Here is a 23,846-nt window from a genome sequence, read left to right on the forward strand (position 1 = left end):
TGGGTCCCCCCAGGGCTCTTGCTGTGCAGCTTCTCCCTCCAACCCCACAGCCACCCAGATCCACACTGGCCCTCGGACCCTCCTCACCTCAGCTACCTCGGTGTGCACAGTGCCAGCCCCTCAGCACCCTCCCTCCCCTTCAGCCCAGGGTCCCCCTGGCCTCCAGTCAGCTTTGCCTCATCTCCACTCAGCCCCTTCTCGGATCTTCTGGAATCCAAGCGGGGCATGACCTCCAGAGACCATCTGTCCTTGGGGAGCACTGACTGTCACATTTTGCTGCCCTCTAAAAAGACCCCAGTAAGGCCCTGACTTCCAAGACCCAGTTTCCCTTTCCCTCCCCTTGTCCTGGGCTCCACAGACCCAGCAGATCCCGGCTCTGAACCACCTCCTCCCTTCCCGGCTGTGCAACCTAAGGGAAGCTGTTTAACCTCTCTGAATATGTTTCTCCCTGAGTAAAACAACATACTCCACCTTCCCGCAGCAGGGCACCTAGCTGCTCTCGGAAACAGCTGCCCAGGAAATAGCCTCACCTAAAATCCTGGTCTCACTGTAACCAGGGTCACAGACTGTCTGTGAGCTTCAGCTGGGTGGCGAGTGTGTCCAAAGCCACAGGGCCACTATCCTCCATATGCCTTAAAAACAAGTCAGCCAGGGGAAACTGGGACAGAGTCCTGGCCACAGGTCAACTGAGATCCTACTCCTTCTCTGGGACCAGACTGGCTTCCTCTGCAGACTCCCACCCACCACCTCCCCGCCATCCCCACCCTGCTCTGACCGGCCCCTTGCACAGTCCCACTTGCACCCATTCACCCCAGCCAGCTCTGCCACAGCTGGCCTCTCTCACTCCTGGACAACCTCAGGCGTCTGGTGTGGCCTTTGGCTAGACAGTCAGCACCCCACAGGCGTTTGCCCACAAGCCACCTCCCTGCTGTTTCCTGCTTAGGAACCACACCCACTTCCACCCACCCTTGAGTTCCAGCTCTTAACGCATCCACGTGAGAGACGACCCAGGCGGCGCTGGACACAGTGGCCCTTGCCATTCTAATGTACTGTACTTGCGAGACTGTGGAGTCCTTGTCCTGGTAGGTAGAAGGTTGGGAAGATCACTCCACACATTCTTACTGAGCACCTGCTTCAAGCCAGATACGGGTGTCAGCCCTGGGGCCACAGAGGTTGTATTAGTGACATTTTTATCACTGGGACAAAATACCTGACACTTGTAATTTAAAGAAAGAGGTTTACATGGCTCACGGTTCAGTGGGTCCAGTACATGGCTGGCAGGCTCCACGGCAGAAATGCGTGGCGGGAGGGTGTGTGGTGGAAAGGGGCTCACCACAGTGGCCAGGAAGAAGAGAGAGAAAGGAGGCAAAGAGAAGATGCACCTTTCTAGCTCAAGGTGATCCACCCCCCAGTGGCACATTCAGCTATGAGCTCACCCGTGGGTCACAGAGTGTCCCCATGACCTAGTCACCTTCCCAGAGCCCCACCTCTGAACACATGAGACTTTGGGGGGACATTCTAGATCTAACCCCATCAGTGAGAACCAAACAGACCATGCATCATGAAGCTGATGGACCAAGGCCAGCGGAGGAAGTAAGATAAAGTTGTGGGGACTGATAATTAATCAAATCCTGTCAGGTCTTAATAAATTTCCTATAGAAAAAGGCAGGATGAGCTGATTGTGTGACTAGGGCAGGGGAGGCCATGACAGGAAGGAAGTATCTGACGTCACTTCCAGGGCCTGCAGCCACACAGAGGTCTGGGGACAGGTGTGCAGGCAGAGGAAGCAGAGGCAGCGTGGGCAGAGGCCCTGAGATGGGGGTGAGATGTTTGCAAGGAACCAGTGTTAAAGTGGAACCATCTGGGTCTCAATTCTGGATGCATCCTCAGGACAACTGGTGCTGACCGCATCTCTGTTCCTAGGTGACGAATGAGACCACTGAGTAGGGTGTGCAAGGAGCTTGCTGAGAACGGGCCTTGCAACCCTTCCTGATCCCCGGCTCCAGATGGAGGTGGGGAGGGGGCTTTGAGGGGAAGTTGGATTTCTGGAGTCTTCACCATCAGGGGGAAGGATGGAGTGCACCCCGTTCTCTCAAGCCCAGGCAGGGCTCTCCATCAGGACTATTTTGGTTGCTGGGTCTGCCCTGGGCCTTCGGTGGGAGCCCCACAATCACACAGGGCTGATCCAGGATAAGTTAAGATGGTGCTGTGGGGGAGGCACCTAAAACCTGGTGTTTGTAGGGCAAAATGTCTCCCAGGGACCAGGGCAGGAGCAGCAAAGCTGGGCTGATCAGGAGGGTCTCAGAGGGCAGGAGACCCCAGCACAACAAAGACAGCCAGAGGGCCCCCCCCAAAGGGTAGGGCTCTGGGGACCCCACTAGAGTCCCCATGACAATGGGTAGAATTTAAACACACGCCAAACCCCTCTCGTGACAGCCATGCAGGTCAAGCCCCAACCAGTGGGCCTTTCTCTCCTCCCCTCCTCTGAGGGCAGACCTTAGAATCTGCTTTGAGCCTTGGGGAGGAAGTGTCTGACGTCACCTCCAGGGCCTGCAGCCACACAGAGACCTGGGGACAGGTGTGCAGGCAGAGGGGAGGAGGCGAGCAGAGCACAGAGGGAAACTGAGGCCCCCACTGCACCCACTTAGAGCATCCTGAGTTGAAGGAGGGGAGTCACCTTGAGATTGGAGGGGTCAGGAAGTTGTTACTGATCCGCAGGACTGGACTTTACAGCAGTGGCCAGAGGCTCTTCCACTGCCCAAGGTGACCAGGAAAGCTACAGGACCTGCTGTAGATTTTCCACCAGGGACAAATGATATACACTGTTGCACACGTGAGTCATGACAGGACACGGGTAGAAAGTTCAGCTGTGCCCGCTGTCACCCAGCAAGTCCCATGTGCTCCGAGCCACAGCGAGTCAGGGTCAGAAACAAGGAATGTGGCTCAGAAACAGAGGCCTGGGCCCCTACTGAAGGTGGTTCCTCCCTTGAGGGTCCAGTCACTCTCACAGGGGCTTCACTGTCCCCGTGATAAAGTGATCAGGGGCAGAGACAATAGTCACTACAAAAACAACTCAGGTAAAAGTGCACCTAGAGTACAGGTAATTGGAGAACCATGAGCAGAACAATATACTGTATAGCTAGTGTACCAGCCACAGAGGAATTTCCTGAAGCTGAGAATTGGGGAGCAGGCCGCAGCAGAGAAAAGAGAAAGGAGAGACCGGGAGTAACCCCAGAATCAGCTCACCCTCCCAGGCACCCAGGACCCCAGCGTGGCCCAGGCTGGATACCACCCTTGGAGCGCAGGCAGGCAGAGAACCATGGCTGCCTCTAAGCACTTACCCAGCTGACTGCTGGATCTGCCATCAGCCTGGTCACTGCCAAGCCAGCTGCTTACCCTGGCTGGACAGGGCAGGCTTGCTCAAGACAGTGACACAGCAATGAGGTCTCCAGTCCAGAGCTCCTAGCCCATGGCTGTGACCGGTCCCCTGGTCCCTCTGGCCTCCCTGAACCCAGGACACAACTGTACATGAATAACAAGGTGGCTCCCTGTCTAGGACACCAGAGACCTTGAAGCTACTGAGGGCTGGGCCAGGGAACAGGATCCATGGGCCCACCGGCAGCCGAGGGCCTCAGAGGCAAAGTGGCTTTTCCAGAGCAAGTTAAGTGCAGTAAGGAAGGAAAGGAGGGTGTTTCCTAGAGGCATGCTCCCCACGGGCCCAAGGGCAGCGGTGGGAGAAATGAGAAACTGACCTCATCTGTGAAACTGGCAACGGCTGCCCCAGCAGGCTGCAACAAACTGAAATCACCCGGGAGCTCAGGGGACAGTCCTCTTCCACCATAAACATCGGGGACCTTCATGTCTTGGGCTGGAGTGTGGCCCCCAAGGTTCATATGTTGAAGGCCTAACCCCCAGCTCTTTAAATATGATTGTTTTAGAGACAGGGGCTTTTTGTTGGTTTGGTTTTGTTTTTTGAGACAGGATCTCACTATGTAGTTCATGCTGGGCTTGTTCTCACTTGTAGCCCAGGCTGGCCTCAAACTTGCAGCGATCCTCCTGCCTCAGCCTCCAGAGTCCTGCAATTATAGTCGTGGGCCACCATGCCTGATGAGACAGGGACTTTAAAGAGGTGATTAAGATACAAGGAGGCCATGAAGGTGGCTTTAATTCAACCTGACTTGTGTCCTTAGGAAGGGGGAGGAGACACCAGGAGTAGGGGACACCAGGCTGGGGGGTTGGGCACCAGGAGAGGAAAGGCCACATGAGAACACAGGGAGAAGGTGGTGTTCAAAGCCAAGGAGACAGATTCAGAGGAAACCAACCTGGCAGCACCTTGACCTTGAACTTCCAGCCTCTAGACTGGGGAACGTGATTGTCGGAGCCCCCCCAGACAATTGTGTCACTGCGGACTGTGCAGGCTAAGACTCTCCGCCAAGCTCTGAAGGATCCGAGAGAGGAATTCTCAAGGGCAGGGTGGGACCCTGGAGCAGGCATTCATCCCTGTCGGCCTGCCACCTGCTCAGGACACTGCTCCTGGCAAAACCACCCACACCTGCTCAGCCCAGACTCTCTCTGTACCTTGCACAGACGGTTCTGTCTGCCTCGGGTTTGCTTCCTGTCTGACTCCTACCCGCTCTCCCCAACTTGGTCCAGGGCACCTCCTCCAGGAAGCTTCCTGGGCCCTCTCCTGGTACAGTAGTCACCCCCTGCCCTTTGTGATCTGACGATGGCTTTCCTGGGAAGTTTTCCATCCTGGGCTGTGACCCTCTGAAGGGCCACAGCTGCTTGTGCCTTAGCTGTCTCTGTTCCCCAAGAACTGACAGTGCTCTGACCTCCAGGAAACAGGATGAGCAAGAAGGGATCCTGGGAGGCTCAGGCCTACCTTTCCCCAAACACAGGCTCACTGGTCGCTGTCACTGTTGGCCAGGACCCTGGAGACCACCTGCTCTAACCTCCTCATCCTCCACACAGGGAAGCCGAGGCCTGCAGAGAGGAAGACACCCGCCAAGGTCATGGGGATCAGACAGTCCCCCGGGTCCCAGGCCTCCTGTCTCCCAGCCCAGGGCTCCTCTTCGCTCCGCCACGGTTTCTCCACCTCCCTCCCAGGCCCCTTGACAAGTGGAGTTTAATTATTTACGACGGCGCTTTATAGCTGCGGGTGAACCCACCGGAACATATTTTGTAAAAGTAATGAAGGCTCAGTAATGCGAGACCTCACTGCAGCGCCCGTCACTAAATCTTAGCCCAGGAGTCGCTGGGCTGCGTAGGTATCTTTTCCCCCTTCTCCTCCCTTCCCTCTTTTGGAGAATTACAGGGTTTGCACATCAGGGCTGGTGGTGGCCCAATGCGCGTCCAAGACATCTTTTCTCATTTGGGGGGGGCAAGGCGAACTTAGAAAAATAGTCTGAGCAACTCAAGCAGGGACCGGAACAGCATGTCCACGACAAGCCCCAAAGGCATGCCACACCCGCCCCACCCCCCCAGGCAGGCAGGACACAGGCCCCTGCCACCCACTGTCTCCCACCCCGGACAGCAGAGCAGCTCAACGACCATGAACCTGAGAGAGGGAGGGCAGGCCAGGGAGTCAACAGCACACCTGCGCAGGGCCTCTCTGGGCCCCAGTTTCCCCATCTGTAAATTAGAGATGGAAGCCACCTGGCCTTTTCTGTTTCCTTCCGCCACCGTTCCCTAACACCCATGAGACAGCTTCATCTGAGAGGGCCCAGGGCTGAGACTTCCTAGAGGTGCCATCTGGACCCTCCCCGCAGCCCCATCAGACCGACAGTGACTTTGGCGCACGGGGCAGCCCAGTGGCGGGTCCAATGTCCAGCACGGGAAAGTGATTCAGCCAGCATTTGGCTCCAGGCCTTGGGCTCCAGAGCACATTCCTCTGACTAGGGTTCTGTGACAGAGAGCCCTTTTCGGCCAGGACCATCCATCCATGGGACTCCGGAGCCCAAGGAGAAGCAGGTGCCTCGTAACAGAAGCCAGGTGTGAAGAGGGGAGAGCTGGTTCAGACTTTGCACTGACACTAGCGTTTGCATCCTGTCACCTCCCAGGGCTCCCTCCTTATCTATAACCAGACCAGCTCCCCAAGACAGGGCGTTCGTTCTACCAGGCAGCCAGCTTGATGCGCACTCCTGCAAATGACAGGCTTTCAAACCTCCCAGAAAGTCAGCTCAATCAATGTAATCACAAGCCCATGCCGATCTTTAACTCAATGCAAGAAAACTCTGCAGGCAGCTACCCCGCAATACATTCTGCAGGATTTTGGAGCGGCACAAACATGCTTGGTTCTCAGGAGAGAAGGAAGAGCTGGCTGCCCATTCTCTGTGTAGATTACAAACCTACTCTCAGGGAAGAAAGAGGCAATCAATCATTCATTCAACAAACCTGTACTGAGCAGGTACAGTATGCCAGTGAGGTGCTGGGCACTGAGAATACAGCAGTGAACACAACAAAATCCTGCTTTGGGGAAGCTCATGCTCTAGTAGAGGGACAAACTTATAAATTAAAAAATAAGAGAAGATAAAATAAATCAAGGAAAGGAGAGACCAGTGGAGGGGCCATTACTTTATAAGGGGAAGTGCTCTCTAGCAAGGCCAGTCCAGCGGGGAGAAGGGGTGGCCCGCGGGGTGGCCATGGAGGCAGAAGATGCATTGATTCTGGGGAGCAAGGAGCCAAGACAACACTACCACTCTGGGTTTTCGAAGGTGACTGCCAAGGTCACGGCCAGCAGGTCACCAGTTTGGCTTCAAGGACTCTGTAGCTGACACAGAGCTCTCCCCGACTCGAGTCTGCAGAAGCCGACGGGCAAGGCTTCTGCCACCCGGGGCAGGGGTGAGCCGGAGACGTGGTGGCTTGGGAGGGCACAGGGCAGCTACGCAAGCCTGAGCCCAGGGCTGCTGTGAGGCTCCTGGGGAAGGAGTCCCCACACAGACAGACCACAGCTGGCCGCCGTGACCAGTGTGGCTGCTGATGCCGCACTGCCACAGCCAGGAGGAGGAGTACTGATGCTCAGTCACAGCCAGAGAAGCAGCAGCAGCAGCCCGCATGCTCTGCACACCCACCGAGTGCCAGGTTCTCTACTGAGCACCTTGCTTCCAACAGCTTCTAGAATCTTCCATATGCTAAGTGGGAGGTGCCATGACCATTCCATCTTAGAAATGTGGAGCTGGAGGTCAGAGACCCTAAGTAACCAGACTAAGGCCACACAGCTGGGGAGGGACGGAGCAGTGGTTAGAACTGAGTCTCCACAGCTGTTCCTCCAGCCCTTTACCTGTCTTGCACCCTTATGCCCAGGCCATGGTCTTGCACCATTATGCCCAGGCCATCCGCATCAACGTGGGGCAAAACCTCTAGTGTCTCCCACTAGAGAGGGGAGTGAGACTGCAGGAGCTCCAGGTATGGAGGGCTGCATGGTTGGACACAGGCACTATTTTTAAAGATAGAAAAGCTAGCTGGTTGCTCACTGCAGAGACAACAGACTAATACCTGCACCAGGCCCTCAAGGAGCATCTTTGATGAATACATAATGACTAAGATGTTAGATAAAATAACACAGCCCGAGGGAATTTTTCCCCAAAACTAGGATACCTCCTGCTGGGCCGGTGCCTATGCTAAGCACACTCCCACATAATCACAGAGATGCAGTCAGGGCTGTGCAGGACACTTTGCAGGTATGGAACGTAAAGCTCAGAAAGGTTAGGTAACCTACCCGGGGTTGCACAGCCAGCTGGGTAAAGCATTGATTTGTAGGCTTTCACTGCCTGCACAGCCTAATCTCCAGTGACCATCACACTGAGTGGGTGAGGGAAGGCGTCTAGAAGCACGAATCCCGCTCTCGTCTGCCAGCTACACATCACACCTGCAATTTTGCCCTATTTACTTTCAACCCACCCATTCTTTTCTCCATAAATCACACAGCGTCCCGCCCTTGTCAGAATCATCAAAGGCCCAATTAACCCTGAGCACCGTGGTCCCTTCGCTGCAAACTGCCCCCAAATCTATAGCTTTGAGGCCGGAAATATTACAAAGCGAGTGGAAAACCAGCCCAGCAGGCCGGCATTTATTCTATAGGAGTCCTGGGGTGTGGAGGGGGCCCGTGTGCATAGGAAAACCACCCAGAACAGCTAAATTCCAACTGCCGAGCCTTTATTAGTGGTGATAAAAGGCAGCAAAAGCAGCGCGGGGCTTTCTACTCCCAGGTGGGGGCTGCGGTCCCAGGAATTAGTTATGTTTTGACTGGTAGAGTTATGGAATTTATAATGGAGGCCCTAGAGAAATTAAACACAGATTACGGCCAACCCTCTCCCCCAGCCCAACAGCTCCTGCGGAATCACTGCGGCAGGGCTCCCCGTGACCACTCGGGAGCTGGGTTTTCATGGTGAGGCTGCTGACGCCCGCAGCAGAGGATGACAGAGAAGGGGGTACCAGCCTGCTCCCCACCTCCCTGGGGCTGTGCCCACCCCTCAACAAACCCAAGGGCAGCCAGGCCCTGTGCCCGCCATAGCACCCAGCAGGCTCAGCTTTAAGGCCCTCCTCAGTGTCCAGGGACTGCCCTGATTGCAGACAGGCTGAGCACCCTTCCCTCCCCCCGGGAGAGGTAACAGTGGGAGAGAGCCACAGAGTGGGTCAGAAGTGGTCTGGGCCAATCTTAATTAAAGAGAAGAGTGAGAACCACCTCTCCAATTCTGATTTTAGGGCCTCTTTAAACTCAAAGCACCCCCAAGGATGGTGGCATTATAGCATCTGAGCTCCTCAGTGGAAGAAGTGATCAAAACGATGGTGAAACGACGCTGTGCTGGCAGCATGAATGAGCGCGGGGCCTTACCTCACGAGGCCTTCTGCTGCAGTGATTGTGAGAAAATTACTGAGCACCTACTCTGTGCTAGGCTCCATGCTAAGGCACTTTCTAAACGCTCTTCAATTAACAGGAAAAAAAAGAGCCCTGGGCACAGAGTAGGTACCTTATGAATATTCGTTGATTGATAAAGGGCTTTCACTCTTCCTTGCTCTCTTTGGCTCCAAAGGCAGAGCCCTGGGGTCTCCACCAGGGGTGGCTTTTGGAACAGGTCCTAGGCAAGGTGAAGGAAAGAGGAAGCGTCAGGGAGCTGTCCAGGCCTGGCAGTGCTGAAAGGAGGAACAAAGGGTGCAGAGCCCTGCTGGGGCTGGGCGCACGGCTTGTCCTCAGGCTGACGATGGCCAGTACCAATTCTCCGTCCCGCAGGTCAGAGGAGCAGGGTCCCTGACCACACCCTGCTCTGAGCCTAGAGTCTAACAGTGGATGTGTTTGGATTCTGTTCCCTCTCCGAGCCCTTCGCCTGGCCACACCCAGAGCTCCAGTCCTTCGAGTGACAGTGTGACTCTGCTCACAATTCTGACAGCAGCCATCAGCCACAGGGCACAGGCCCCACGCTCCAACCCGGGACGCCCACGGAGAGCTGGCCCTGCAAGCCTCCTCCTCCATCCCGCCCCACTCCCTCCCACCCCGTTCTCCAGACATGCCAAGCGCTCCATCTCCTTACCAGGTTGTCCGAGGCAAAGACAGGGACAAGCACTCCTAACCAAAGGAACGGCACGTGCCAAGTCCTGCTCCCCCGGCAGGAGTCACCACTTCCTCTGCAGCCCCCAGGCTGGCACCTCTCAGCAGCACTCACTCGCTCACTCGCCACCCCTGTGGTCCCTGCGTGTGCAGAATGCGGCTCCACCCCACCACTCAGAGAAGGAAAGCCGTCACCCCACAGCGCCGGCCTTGGACAGGGACAGCGCTTGGCAACATCTTACCATTTTCCAACCTTGGCGCCTACCTGCCCTGAGCAAGCGAAGGAACAGAAAACCTGGATTTCCACCTAAGGACTCTGTCAACAAAGAAGCTGCCTACAGACTCACAGGTGCCTGGCACTTGCTAAGTTCTTTATAAATGTTAACCCTTTCAAGCCCTAAGGGAATGATGAAAACCACCCCAAGCGAGGCATCCTTAGTATGCCCGGTGACAAATGGGGAAACTGAGGCCCTGGGCAAAGTTGGCATAGACAGAAAGTGGCAGAGAAGATTTCACTCCACTCCAGGCAGTCTGGCCTCAGAGCTGCACCCTCGTCCAACTTACCATCTGCTTATCCAATGGGGGTGGGGGTGGGGTGGGGGACCCTGGCGGTGGGCAGGGTCATGAATATCTCTTCCAGCAAGGGAGGAGCGTCCTTCCCGGGGCTTCTGCCAGGGTTATGTCAGGGAACTTGGGCATCTAAACCTCACATACAGCCAAATGCAAGGGTGCCAGTTTCCAGCCTTGGCACCAGAAGCCAGCAATGCTGCCTCCCCACGATCGGGGAGGGGCCTTTCCTTTTGTCCCCTCTGCCAGCCCCACCCAGCCCCCGCCCAGCTGCCAAGACCCCGGCTCCCACCCCCTGCACCTGGCCACCCTGGCAGGCAGCCCCAGACCCCTCGTGGAGTGGAAGCCTCCCCAGCCCCGAGCAGCTGCCAGACCGTGCCAGAGCCCGCAGGCATCTTCTGGGCACCATGCACCACCCCGCCAGGCCTGGTGTGTGGCAGCTCCGCGCGTGGTCGATGGCCCCACATAGCCCCCCCGAAGCTGCTATTTTTAATTTAATTGGGGAGTCAGAGGAGAGATGGGACCCAGCGAGGGAGTTTTAAAAGCTTTTGGGGTGGGTGGGGGAGAGAGCAAAGCGAAGTTCGTAATTATACACCAGGCAGGCAGATTTGCTGCGCAAAAGGAAAGGTTAAATGTTACGTGTGGAATAAAATGAGCACGAGAGTTGTGCCGACAGTCGCCCAGAGCTAAATAAGGAAGGCAAATGCCCCTGGTCCATCTCTTCCCCAGGCCCCTCTCCCACAGACCCGCTCCTGCGTCTCCCTCCTCTGCCTTTCTGCCTCAGGCTGCACCAACACACCAGGTCTCAGGCACAGTGAGCACTGCTCAGGATGCCGGCGCCTTGACTGCCACCCTTAAAACAACTGCACTTAAGCCCGGGAAAACCACACGTCCACATCTCTCAGGTCTGGGGGTCTGCTAGGGCTCAGGAGGCTGGGAGGGCAGCCTGGCCCTGTGCATAAAACAGTACTGATAGAACTAAGTTCAAATCCCTCCTCTGCCAAGGAAGACACTGTGGGTCAGCTCAGCAAATACCTACGTATCTTTTCTTTCAGCTACCTATAAGTCATAAGACATAAACAGACATCTTCTGGGCAAAGCTTTCCTAATATAGAGAGAGACACAGATGCCACGCTCTCTCCACTCTTCATTTTCCTTCAAGGAATTTGAGTGTGATGTCCGGAGCCACCATAGCCTTTCTGTGACTGTATCCCAACACAGCTACAGGCTAAAAGTGGAAAAACTGAAAGACAGAAAGAGTCCTTGATGATGTAGATATGTTACTGTTCCCCTGGGCTGCTTATCTGTTGTAAGACAAATTTCTATCTGTATCAACCACTTTTCATCTACATTTCTGGAAAAGCTGAATTTTGTCCTGACAAGTCATGATTAGGTCGAGTTTAAATGGGAACTTGTAAGTGTTCAACATCCATCTCTAAGGTTTGGCTTTCTTATTTACAGATGAGGACAAATACCCTTCATTTCACAGTGTTTATGTGAAGACTAAATGTGATTCCATGTGTAGAGCTCTCCCCGTGATCTCTGACAGGATGACGTAGCTGCTCTCGTTATTAATAGTTCTGATTAACAGCAGAGTGATGTCATGTTATAAAATTTGAAGCCACCTTTCTTATCTCAGTAGCACTTCTTCCCGGCCAGCAAAGCGAGGTCTCCCCACCTCCTCCTAGCACAAGCTCAATGCTAAGCCCCTGGAGGAAGGAAGGGTCACTCCCTGCTGTAACCTAAGGACCCGGCCAGGCAGCTCAGCTGGGGACAGGGCCATCCTACAGCTCAAGCCTGGCTCCAGATCCCTGGGTTTGAACTCTAATTCTGCCACTTTACAGCAGAGTATCTATAAATGGGGACGGCTCCTCTCTCTGTATTAGTCAGGGTAAGCAAATCAGCTGCTGTAACAAACAGCACCCCACTCTCAGCAGCCAAACATGGTGGATTCATGGTGGTTAGCAGGGTCAGAGGGCGTCTGTCCCACCCAGCTGTTTAGGCTCCTTCCTTCAGGAGCTCTGTCATCCCCAAGCCTTCTGAGCACCCGCTCCCCTCAACCCTCGGGTCTTTTGCAGCCACACAGGGTTGGCTAGAGCTCACCAAAGCCCTTCCTAATGGTCAGGGTATTGAAAGCACAGTCTCAGCACACACCTGGGAAGGAGAGGACTCTATTACTAATGACCCCGGGATCCCCCTCTCCGCCAGCCATGGGAATCAGCCATCCTCACCCCAGGTCATGGCACCTTGTTCCATAGACTCTTTCTACTCTTTCCCCATCTGCAGATTCAAACCGCCACAGACTGAAAGAACTTTTTAGAGACTGCTTCTGCACTGAACATGTACAGACTCTTTTTTTTTTTTTTAATGGACAGACTGGTAGGAAATCATCAATGGCTGCTGCAACACATGTCAGCATCCTCAGAGTGGTTTCTCAGGAAATCAAAGATATGCAAGAAAAATCCAACAAGTAGTTACAGCCCAAGGGTTGCAAAAAATAGCGGGTTACCTCCTCATCAGTGACTCCCCTCACTGAGATGTGACAGCTGGAAGGCAGGCCAGGACTGAAAAGGACCAAGAGACCAGCACCAGTGTCCAGCAATGAGCCATCCACTTTTTCCTCTATACTCATGATTTCGCAGGGCTCCTCCTTCTCCATGAAGGCGGTTCTACAGAATCTGAGTATTGGGCAGCCATGTAACCCATGAAGTCTCAGTGCAGACCTCTCCGGAGCGCCACTCGCTCCTCCACCGCAGCCACATGTACAGACTCTTTTCTTTGTTGCTATTCCCTAAACAATGCAACAACTATTTACAGACATTCATGTCACTGTAGGTATCAGAAGTAATCTAGAGAGTATTTAAAAGATACAGGCAGCGCTATGGAACTCCTATTCCATTTTAGATGAGGCACTTGAGCATCTTAGATTTCGGCAGCCACGGGGGCCCAGGACCTTGAAGGATGACTGTATTTATTTCACTCTGTGTCCTACAGGGGACTGTACTCTAGCAGACAGAAACCTCATATATCTCTTTCACCGTGAAGTCCCCACTGCCTAGCACAGTCCCGGACACAGAGTAGTGTCTAAATATTTGCTAACTTATAAACAAATACATGTTAACTTCGTAAGAAATCAAGCTTCTCTGGACGTCTAGGATGAATGGGAAGAAGGTGGCGGCAGAAAAACAGGACGACTGACCCTTGTGCATTCTGCTTGGTGATGACCGCTGTGCCTCGGCTGCCACCAGGCTCCCCGACACGCACACCCCTGGCCCTCCCCGAGGCGCTGCCACCCTGCCCAGGCCACCACAGGAGCGGAGACGGGTTCCAAATGAGAAGTTTATTTGCACACATCAAACAAGGCCCCTGTGGGTGGGAAGGCACTCCAGTTCCTCGAAAGGGTCTCCCTGGCCACAAAGGGTCCACAGAACTAGAAACTTCAACTACCCCCCTCCCCCAACTCCCAGTCAAAAATAATCAGGACTTTTGAAAAAAGGTCCCGCTCTCTTCCCCGGATAAAACCCAAACAAGCAAGGATGAGACAGCCCAAGGAAGATGACCGTGAAAGCCAATCCATTGGTGTCAGGCAGGGAGGTGACAGACGACCACTCTCACCCCCGTGACACTGCAGGGATTCCGGGGATGACACTGGTCCTCCCTTGGGCTGGATCCCACTCTTGGCACAAGATATAACCTTAGAACCTAAAACAATCCCTCTAGACCTCCTAACTCCACAACCGGCACCCCACTCCACTCCAGGACTAAAATGCATCCCGAGCTCACGTGATAGGAGGCTGTGCCCGGGAGCCAGCCAGCACATCACAGCCTCATGCTCTCCAGATACTCCTGCCTGGCCACCCACTGGGACCGGTAGGTGGAGAAGTGGGCCACCACCGAGGCGCCCAGCCACACACTGAAGTTCCTCTTCTCGCCCATCCACACCGTGGCCTTGTGGGGGAAGTGACCCGAGTTGAGCTCCTGGCACAGGCGCTTGGTGAAGCCAGGGTACAGGCTGTTCCCACCACAGGGCATCACGTGGGACAGGAGCATCGGCTGCCCAGGGACCTCGCAGGACTTGATGGAATCCACCAGGATCTGGGGAAGGCTGGGGCCCTGCAGGCCGAACACCTGCGGGCTGAAGAACATCTCGGGCGCCAGCTGCTCCAGGGCCGTCAGCTCCACGTGGGTGCCATCCGGGAGCTGGTAGGTGCCTCTCTCGTCGGAGCCACTGGGCAGGCTCTGGTGGAAGTCCAGCGCCTCCTGCAGGTTCTTCGGCACGTAGCACTTGCTCATCTGTGTCTTGGCCACCGTGTCCATCTGGTAAATGTTGTGCTCGTCGCTTTTCTCCTTAAAGAGGCTTTTGAAGAGGTAGGTGGAGAGGTCTTGGCCGGCGAACTCCAGTGTCCTCTTGCTGTCGGGCAGACACTGGCCCAGGAGGAAGGGCTGCACGCGGCTCAGGCCGTAGCCCGAGTCGACCACCACGCCAGTGAGGAGCCCTGAGGCGTACAGGGACATCTCCAGCTGGTCGGCCAGGAGTAGGGACGGCACTTCCAGGAGCTCAAACATGATCTGCAGTAAGGGAGAAGACGGTGTATTTTCCCCAACCCCGGACTCTAATCCATTTCTGTTTCTCCCATAACTAAGACACGGACTCTGCTCTCAATCTGAAGAGGGGCACAGCTGTGTTCTCAGGGGACACTCGGGCTCCCCCCGGGATGCTGGGCTCAGGAACCCGGATACACACACTGTGGAAAGCAGGGAGGGGCTCTAGGGGATTTGGGACAGGAGCTGAAGGCACCCTCGGGAGCTTGGCTGGTAACTGTCTTTTGGAAGACGGCGCTGATGGCGTGGTGGGAAGACCCAGCAGATACAGGAAACAGAGCAGGACTCAGGGCCATGCGAGCAGTGAGAGGAAGTGGACAGAAGGAAGAAGAGCTCAGAAAGGAAGCAAGCGAGCGGGTGTGGAGGTGCACGCTGTTACCCTGGCGCTCTGGGAGGCTGAGGCAGAAGCATCACCACTTTAAATCCATCCTGGGTAACTCAGCGAGACCCTGTCTCAAAATAAAAGAGGCTGGGGATCAATCCCCAGCACAGAAGGCGAAGGGAAAGAAGGGGAAGAGGTGCCACACAGTCACGGTGGCTGCAAACCATGGAGGGAGAACGAGAAGAAGAAAACACACTTGCGGCCTGATAGGAGAAGCTGCTATGCCCCTCTTAATAAAACTTGGCAAATGCTACAGCAAAGCTAGAATTCCGATATTCAGGGTTTGGCAAGGTCTCTGGGCCCATTTGCTCCTCTGCTCATTGCCCTGGGGTTCCCTAGAGTCCCCTCCCCAGTCCCCAACTCCAGGTATAGCCCACGCTCTGGACCCTGCAGATGTGGACTGACTACAGTCCTCTGAATTTCTGATTTCTTCCTCCCCTTCCACTTCCACTTCCGGCCCAGCAGCCCCAACTTCCCTTCCCACCCCTCATTACCCCCACCACCGTCCATGGCAAAACAGCAGCTGAGCTCCTCTTTTTCACATAGAAAATCCCCGCTGACCACTCTCCAAGAGCTTCTGGTCCTACAAGGCGGGGCTGTCAAGCACTTTCCTTAATAGGCCCCACAGTCCTTTAGCCACTATATACAGGATGCCCAATTGAGTTTGAATTTCAGAGAAACAACACGTATTTGAGTGTATGCACGCCCCATGCACCATTTGGCTCAAACTCATACTAAAACATTATCTGTTATTTATCTAACACTCCAATCTAACTAGGCATCATATATTTCACGTAGGAAACCCTCAACAGTAAATATTTTAGATTTTACGAACCAGACAGTCTCTGTTGCTATCCAACTCTGCTGTCTAAATGGGGAAACAGCCACAGCTACAATGTAAATGAGTGAGAGCGGCTGTGTCCCAATAAAACTTTATTTGCAAAAACAAGTGGTGGGCCACATTTGGCTCAGTGGCTAACGTTGGTTTGCCGATTGTTGGTTCAGAGTAAAATTCAGGTGTTCTCCACAGCCTAGAACGCCTGTGAACCTCACCATACTACTTGTCTCTGGCTACCTTAGCCCCCAAGTCACTGGGCTTCAGTGTCACTGGGGAAATCACCTCCTCCCAGAAGCCCTCCCGGTTCACCCTCTCCACCAGTCAGCCATCACCCCACTTCATGTTACTTCTAGAACTACTCACTCTCTGGAATCCTCATCTGTTACCTTCTTCATGGTTAAGCCTGCCCCAGAATACAAATCCCGGGAGGGCCAAGAAGACATAGTCCGTGAGTACACATGGATGCTATGTAGAGGCATCCAGCAACCTCGCTTTCCACCGACTGTTTTAATTTCCTGTCTCTGTCTCCAGGAGTCTAGCACCGTGCAGGCCCTGCACTGTGTCCTCCATAAACACCCAACAACTATCTAAAAGCCAGTTATCTAAAAAGCAATGCCAAGCGTAACAGGCACCCCCGCCTCCGAAGGCCTCACCTCCAGGGTCTTCTTGCGGGTCGTGGGCTCCTTCAGCGGGAACTCCGTGAGTATCACGGGGCAGTCGTGGTCCTTCCCGTACTGCTGCACCACGAAGCTCCAGATGTGCTCCACGCCTTCCCAGTTGATGACGCGGCCGCGCTGGATGGGATAGCTGAAGGTGTCGGGGTTGCCGAAGTCAATGCCCAGGCTCACCTGTCTCTGGGCGTAGCTGGGGCCCGGGTTCTCCTGGCAGGGTATGTAGTTCACAACGCTCGGATAGATCATCTGGGGCTGGTTCCAGCCCGACAGTCCCACCTTCAGGAAGCCAGACCCGTGGTCTATGATGACGGTTTTGGCAGCCATGGCAGAAGCAGAAGAGGGAAGTCTTCTCCACACAGGTCCCCACGGGGCTAGGGCAAACTAGCACCACCTGTGGAAGAAAAGGATGCGTTCCTCGTGGGCCATGCCAGGCTGCCTGGGCTGCTTCCTGCCCTCCGCCCAGGATCAAGCCCCAGCCTCCCCCTGAACGTGTCTGTTCCCCCTTCCAAGTCTCTGCACAAACTGCAACCCAAGCCTGGCACATCACCCCATCCCGAAACCCCAGTCAGCGTCAGAGGCCCACCTAGTGCGCCGTGTCCATGCTGCCCACTGCATGGCTCCCCCCCCGCACTCTCCACACGCCTGCCCTAGGCAGACACATCTGTGCCATGCACTGGGTCTGATTACTTGGTGCAGACTCAGCAGGATGCCTGTCCCACAGGGAGTACCTGATACACACGGGCTGCCTGCTCAGAGGCGCAGGAATGTGCAACAGAAGCTTCAGGTGCCACCAGCTCCAATGGTAACAATGCCATAGCAACAGAGCGGCAGGACAGTGATGGTGGGTGACAGCCCGTAGCTGGCATTTCTAGAACACGTCCCCTCTACCCAGTGCTGTGAGAACATCTTATTGCTAGGCACTACGAGAAGTGCCATTTTCTGCCGGCCAGAGATGTTCAAACACCAGCAGCTTCCTGTTTTCATCGATGCGTGGATTCATTCCATTTCTACCATGATGTGTAAGGCAACTACTATCATTACATTGGCTTTGCAGACAGAGGAACTGAGGCACAGAGAGGTAAAGTTACTTTCCCAGGGCTATACAGCTGACAGAACAAGGGCTGAGAGTTAAACCCAAGCCAGATTCCCAAGACAGTACTCCAAGCACAGGCCTTCAAAGATGGGGTCCAGACCCAAGTGGAGCAGCTGATAGGTTCTAAAAGCACAGCTGTAAGAGAGACACCCACCCTGGAAAGCTGAAATTGCTTTCCTCATCTGGAAAGCGGCAAGGACAACAGGCCCATGCTCAGAAGGCAACGTGTCACCTCTACCTAACTTCCAGGTTGACAAGGAAACTGCAGTGGTCAGGGCAGCACCGGTACAAGGAGAGTCACAGAGACCCACAGCACAGACTGGGGAGTCCAGGGACAGAGCCACACAAGCACGGCCAGCTGACCTCTGACAAGAACAGTCAGATGCAGGAGGGATGCTCTTAGAATCAGTGGCAGGAAACAGCTGAACACCCATATGTGAAAAGAAGGAGTAACGAAGAAAAATATCCTTAGTCCACATATATGACAGCTTATGAAACATGAATTCAAAGCCAGGCACGGTGGTGCATGCCCGTAATCCCAGCATTCTGCAAAGCTGAGGCAGAAGGATACAAGTTGGAGCCCAGCCTGAGCAACTCAGCAAGACCCTGCCCAAAATTTTAAAATTATAAAGGGCTGGAGAAGTAGCTTAGTGCGAATGCCCTGGGTTCAATCCCCAACACCACTTACAAAAAAAAAAAAAAACTCAAAATGGATCATAACATACTATATAAAACCCCAACTACCAAACTATAAAATTTCTAAAACATAAGAGAAAAATCACTGTGACTTTACAGAGGTCAAGTTTCTCAAACACAAAAGCCTGATCCACACAAGACCAAATTGATAATCTGGACTTTGTCAAACTCAAGAACTTTTGCTTTTTGAAGGGCACTGTTCAGAGAATGAAAAGACATTCTCTTTTCATAGAAAGGAGCTACTTATGGGTCATATATCTGATAAAGAGCCTGATCCAAAAACAGAAAGAACTCTTGAAACCCAACAAGAGAAATAGCCCAATTTTTAAAGTGGGTTAAAGAGGAGAAGACGTGCAGCTCAGCAGAGAAGATATGCAGATGGTAGACAAGCACAGGAGATGGTGAACATCATTCCTCAGCAGGAAAACGCTAAATACTCCATGCGCCGGTGGACAGACAGAAACTGAAGACCGGCCACTCCGAGTGCTGGCGAGGAGGGTGGGGAACCAGAACAGCCCAGCACTGTTAGCGGGAGCAGAACGTGGCACTGCCGCTTTGGGAAACAGTGTGGCAGCCTCTTAAAAAGTTAACCACACACACGTACCACATGCCCCAGCATCTCCATCCCAGGTATTTACCCAAGAGAAATGAAGACTTACATTCAAATGGAAACCTTCATGTGAACTTTATAGTAGCTCTTCATGTGCACTTTATAGTAGCTCTGTTCATAAATCCCCCAAACTAGAAATAACCCAACTATCCTCCAACCAGGAAAGGATAAGCCAACTTGCATTAATGGACTATTACTCAGCAGCGAAAAGCAATCTACTGCTGATGCACACCGTGTCACAGCTAAGGCTCAAAAGTAGGGACTGGGTGAATGAAGCCAGATGCCAACAGACACGTTGTGTGATTCCATTCAAGCAACATTGTAGAAATGCAGAGCTAGAGGACAGAAACAGCCAGTGGTGATGAGAAAAGCTGATCCCAGGGGTCATGGCAGAACATGGGGCAATGACAGAACTGCGCTGTGTCTTGAAAGTGGGTCCGTGACTCTGTGCATTTATCAAAACTCTCAAGACCATATTCTGTTGCTTGTTTGTGGCTTCTGCAGTGCTGGGGACAGAACCCAGGCCTCTCACATGTGAGGCAAGTGCTATGCTGCTGAGCAGGACCTCAGCCTGTTTTCTTTCTTTTATGTCTACCCAAGCTGTCCAGACTGAGCCCGCAGTGCAATCTTCCTGGACACCTGGGATTACAGGTGTGAGCCGCCAGGCCCGGCTGCAACTGTGCACCTTTGAGTGAATTTTACCCTAAGCAAAGCTTGTTGAAGGGAAACCCCAGTGAGCATGGGGACACCCAAGAGAGGTCTGTGGAATCTCCTTGCAGGATTCAAGATGCCCCACAGACAGCACACTGAAGGCCCCGAGGGCAGCCCTTCAGGCAGGCAGCCCTGCACCAAGGCCACACTCCAGGGCTGTCACCCGCCAGCAAGAGCATCAGGTTCTGTTTCCACTTCTGGGCAGACACTGCTACCGCCCCTCACTATTGAGCATGACAGCCACTGTCAGGCCCTGGCCCTGGCTCCCAGCTGTCACCGGGTTGGGATTAGATTAGGCTTCCCTGCCTGTAACGAGCTCTGACAGAGCTGGGCAGAACTTGGTCCCCTCGCCTGCTGGCAGGCTGAATGATGGAGTGCTGACATTGGACCAGCCACAGTGACGGGAAATTGGACCCTGGATGACATGCCTGGAAGCGGCTCTGCACGGCTCTGCCACCACCACCCTCCTCTGACCACAAGGCCAGTGACTGATAGTGACTGATAAAGGCGTCCTTGCCCTGGCACACAGAGTCTCCGGAGATGCTGGCCAGTGATCTACACTGGAGCTGTCAATCAGGATCTTACTTAGGGAGGCAGAAGGTGGGGGTCTCCAGGCTAGTGGCCCAAAGGACCCAGCCAGGGAGCACGACGGTGGAGGCAGGGCCCCCCTCTCCAGACCCCAGCATAAGAAGGAAGCTCAGACGGTCTCAGGGAGCCAGCGCCGCCCAGACACACCATCCACATCTTTTCCCCAGTTTTTTGTATTAGTGCACCTTGTTTATACAGATTAATGGGTTTCCTTCTGGCAGATGTGCGCATGCCCTAACATACTTTAATCATTTCCCCTCCACCAGCCCTCGCCCCAACTTCACCCACCAGTTTCACATGTGGGGGGGTTCAATATGTGTAACGTATTTTGATCATATTCGCGCCCCCTGCTATCCACCCTTATATCCCCGTCCCCTCCCTCTCGCCCTTATTCCTTTCCTCTTGTCTAATAGCAGTCTCTTGTCTACTTTCGTGTCATCCTTTGTAGCTTCCACATATTAGAGAACATGTGAGGGTTGTGAGTCTGGCTTCTCTTGCTCAACATGATGACCTCCAGGTCCATTCATTTTTCTGCAAATGATAAAAGTTTCACTCTTTCTACATTTTCTTTACCCATTCATCTGATGGTGGATGCCTAGGCTGGGTCTGTATCCTGGCTATCATGAACTGTGCCACAGTAAACATGGGTATGCAAGTCTTCCCATGGAATGCTGACTTTAATCCTCTGGTATTAAGTTTTTTGATAGTAGATATTCATAGTAGATATTAATCCTCTGTTGGAAGAGTAGATGGCAAAGACTTTCTCCCATTCCATAGGTTGTCTCTTGGCTTTGATTATTGTTTCCCTTGCTGTGCAGAAACTTTTTAATTTGCTATTATTTCACACACTACTGGAGTCCCATGCAGGAAGTCTTCGCCCGTGTCCATAGCTTCAGGTGTTTCCCCTGTATTTTCTTTTAGCCGTTTCAAAGTTTCATATCCCACATCTAGGTCTCTGGCCCATTTTGAATTGATTTTTGTACAGAGTAAGAGATAGGAATCTAGTTTCCATTTTCTACAAATGGGATCCACTTTTCTCAGGACCATTTATTAAAGAAGGTTATCTCTTCTCCAACACGTATTTTTGGTTCCTTTGTACAGAATCAGGTGGCTGTCATTGGTCTCTGCATCTCTGTTTGTGCCATTACCATGCTGTTTTTATTACTATGGCTTTATAGCAGCATAATTTGAACCCAAGTATTGTGATGTCTCCAGCACCGCCCTTGTTGCTTAAGCTATTCTAAATCATTTGTCTGAATTTTAGGATTGGTTTTTCTAGCTTTGTGAAGTGTGCTGCTGTCATTGTGATGGGGACTGCCCTGAATCTGTAAGTATTCGGGGTAATATAGCCGTTTTAACAATGCTAATTCTGCCAATCCACGAACATGCGCCGTCTTTCCCTCTTCTAGTGTCTTCAACTGCTTCAGTGTTCTGAGATTTTCACTGTAGAGGTCTTTCACCTCTTTAGTCAGATTGATCCCTAGGTAATTTTTTAAGCTACCATGAATGTAATTGTTTTCCTGATTCTTTTCTCAAGTGATCTATTATTGGTTTATAGAAAAGCGATTGATTTTATACTGATTTTATATCCTGCTACTTTGTTGAATTTATTAGTCCTAGAAGTCTTTGGGCAGAATCTTTAGGGTCTTCTAAGTACAGGATCATATTATCTGCAAACAAGGGCAGTTCGACTTTTTTGCTTCCTATCTGTATCCTTTTTCTTGTTTTCTCTTCCCTATCTCCTCTAGCTCACATGCATTTTTACTGCCAATCCCTACTGAGCACCTATTATATACCAAGAACTGTTCTAGACCTGTACGATTTTTCCTCTTCTACAATTTAGATGCTACTGAGAAAGACTGTCTGTAAGCGCTGAATCGAACATAGCATCCTGGGGCCATCAGTACAGTGGGGAAAGCGAAAGCTGAGAGGGCCTGGGGACTTACGAGGCCCAGATGCAGGGGGTTACAGTAAACGGGGTGATCATAAAAGGCCTCTCCCTAGGGTCACGCTAAGCAAGTGCACAGGACATGAATACCTAAAGCAGCGTTCTATACACAGTAATAAACAGCAACTGCAAAGGAAGGCCCCGAGGATGGCAGGGCCAGAGGTGTCTTAGGAACAGCCAGGGGCCCAGGGTGGTGCAGGGTAGGTGCTGGTGATCTTGAAAGGGCCTCCCAGGCCTCTCTATGCTGCTCACAGATGTAGGGACCACTGAGAGCTGAGCAGAGGAATAGAGATCTGAGTAAAGTCACAACAAGATCATTCGGGCTGAATGGAGGAACAGACGGTAGTGGGAAGGGATAGGAGAAGCAGAAGTGAAGGAGGTGGATGGTGCCGGGAGCCCATGGTAAGGTGACAGCGATGAGGAGGTGAGAAGCGGTCAGATTCTAACACACAGTCTGCCTTCCATATCTATGGATTCTGCACCTGTGGATTTGACTAAGCGGGGCCTGAATGTTTTCAGCAAAGCAGTGTATCTGCCCTAGACATGGAAGAACTTTGTGTCCATTCATAATTCCCTAAGCAATGCATAAAACCACAGGTCACACCGCGTCGGGTATTAGAGGGGATATAACGTGTGCAGGGGGAGATGTGTAGATCACACACACAGACAACACCATTTTATGTAAGAGTCTAGAGCATCTACAGATTTGGTGTCTGAGGGGGTCCTGCACCAAATCCTCCAAGGATACCCAGAAACAACTGTATTAAGAAAGGCTGATGTGTTGGGATATGAGACCAGGGAAAGATAGAAGAAGACTCCAAGATTTTTAGTCTCAGAGCCGGAAGAACAAAGCAGTCATTTCTGAGCCAGCCTAGACAAGGACCAGAACAGGGCTGGGCAGGAGGGGCCGAGGAGGGAGGAGGGAAGCCCAGAGAAAGTGGTGAGTCACAGGCCAACCCAAGAAAGTACCCAAGAGGGAGCTGATGTGCTCAGGGACAAGAAGAGGACGGAGTCACATTCACTGGATGCGGCAATGCAGACGTCCTTGGTCCCCCTGGATAGGGCACCTGCACCGCAACAGCGGGGATACAGAATGAGAATAGACAAAAGGGTGGGACACAGGGGATCCCCTAACACTGGCCAGGCCTGCCAAAACATGGAAGCACTCCAAATCAGAACACACGACCACCACCAATGCGTGTGTTCTGACCCTGGATGAGGGCAAAGAAAACACCTTCGGTACAAGGCTAGAATGAGAACAGCACAGCTTTCCTGTGGAATAAAACTAAAACTCTGGACCAATAACAACCAGCCTGGCGGGTCACAGCAGGCGGAGTAAAGAGGAGGATCAAAGCCTGGAGCAGCGACTACTCAAGGTGAGGCTCCCGCTTCTCACCCCCGTTCCTCTCCGAGTGCTGACCCAGGCAGGATTCCAGCCTCGCTCCAGGAGAGACTGGCAGCCCAGACAGAGAAAACCTGTCCTGCTGACCCAAAGACCAGGAAATGCAATCAGAGCGTGTAAGGAGAGCGGTAAAGAGAAGGGAGCAGGGGATGGCTCCCGGAGGGTGGGCCATGCGGCGGCGAGCGCTATTG

The 23,846-nt window shown here is 53.1% G+C and overlaps 1 protein-coding gene across 2 annotated transcripts in view; it reads right to left on the reverse strand.

The window, feature by feature from the left end:
- Positions 1–13,438: 13,438 nt before the first annotated feature.
- Positions 13,439–23,846, reverse strand: part of Actl8 (actin-like 8) — a 56,504-nt gene continuing 46,096 nt past the window's right edge. For both annotated transcript variants that reach the window (XM_005409807.1, XM_005409808.2), the window contains exons 2-3: positions 16,587–16,998; positions 13,439–14,680 (exon numbers count right to left, since the gene is read on the reverse strand). In XM_005409807.1, coding sequence (XP_005409864.1) covers positions 13,931–14,680; positions 16,587–16,931 — 1,095 coding nt within the window. In that variant the 5' untranslated portion in view covers positions 16,932–16,998 and the 3' untranslated portion in view covers positions 13,439–13,930. The remainder of the gene's footprint in view (positions 14,681–16,586; positions 16,999–23,846) is intronic.

This window comes from Chinchilla lanigera, unplaced genomic scaffold, assembly GCF_000276665.1.
Source record: "Chinchilla lanigera isolate Chin_1 unplaced genomic scaffold, ChiLan1.0 scaffold00126, whole genome shotgun sequence".
Taxonomy (NCBI): domain Eukaryota; kingdom Metazoa; phylum Chordata; class Mammalia; order Rodentia; family Chinchillidae; genus Chinchilla; species Chinchilla lanigera.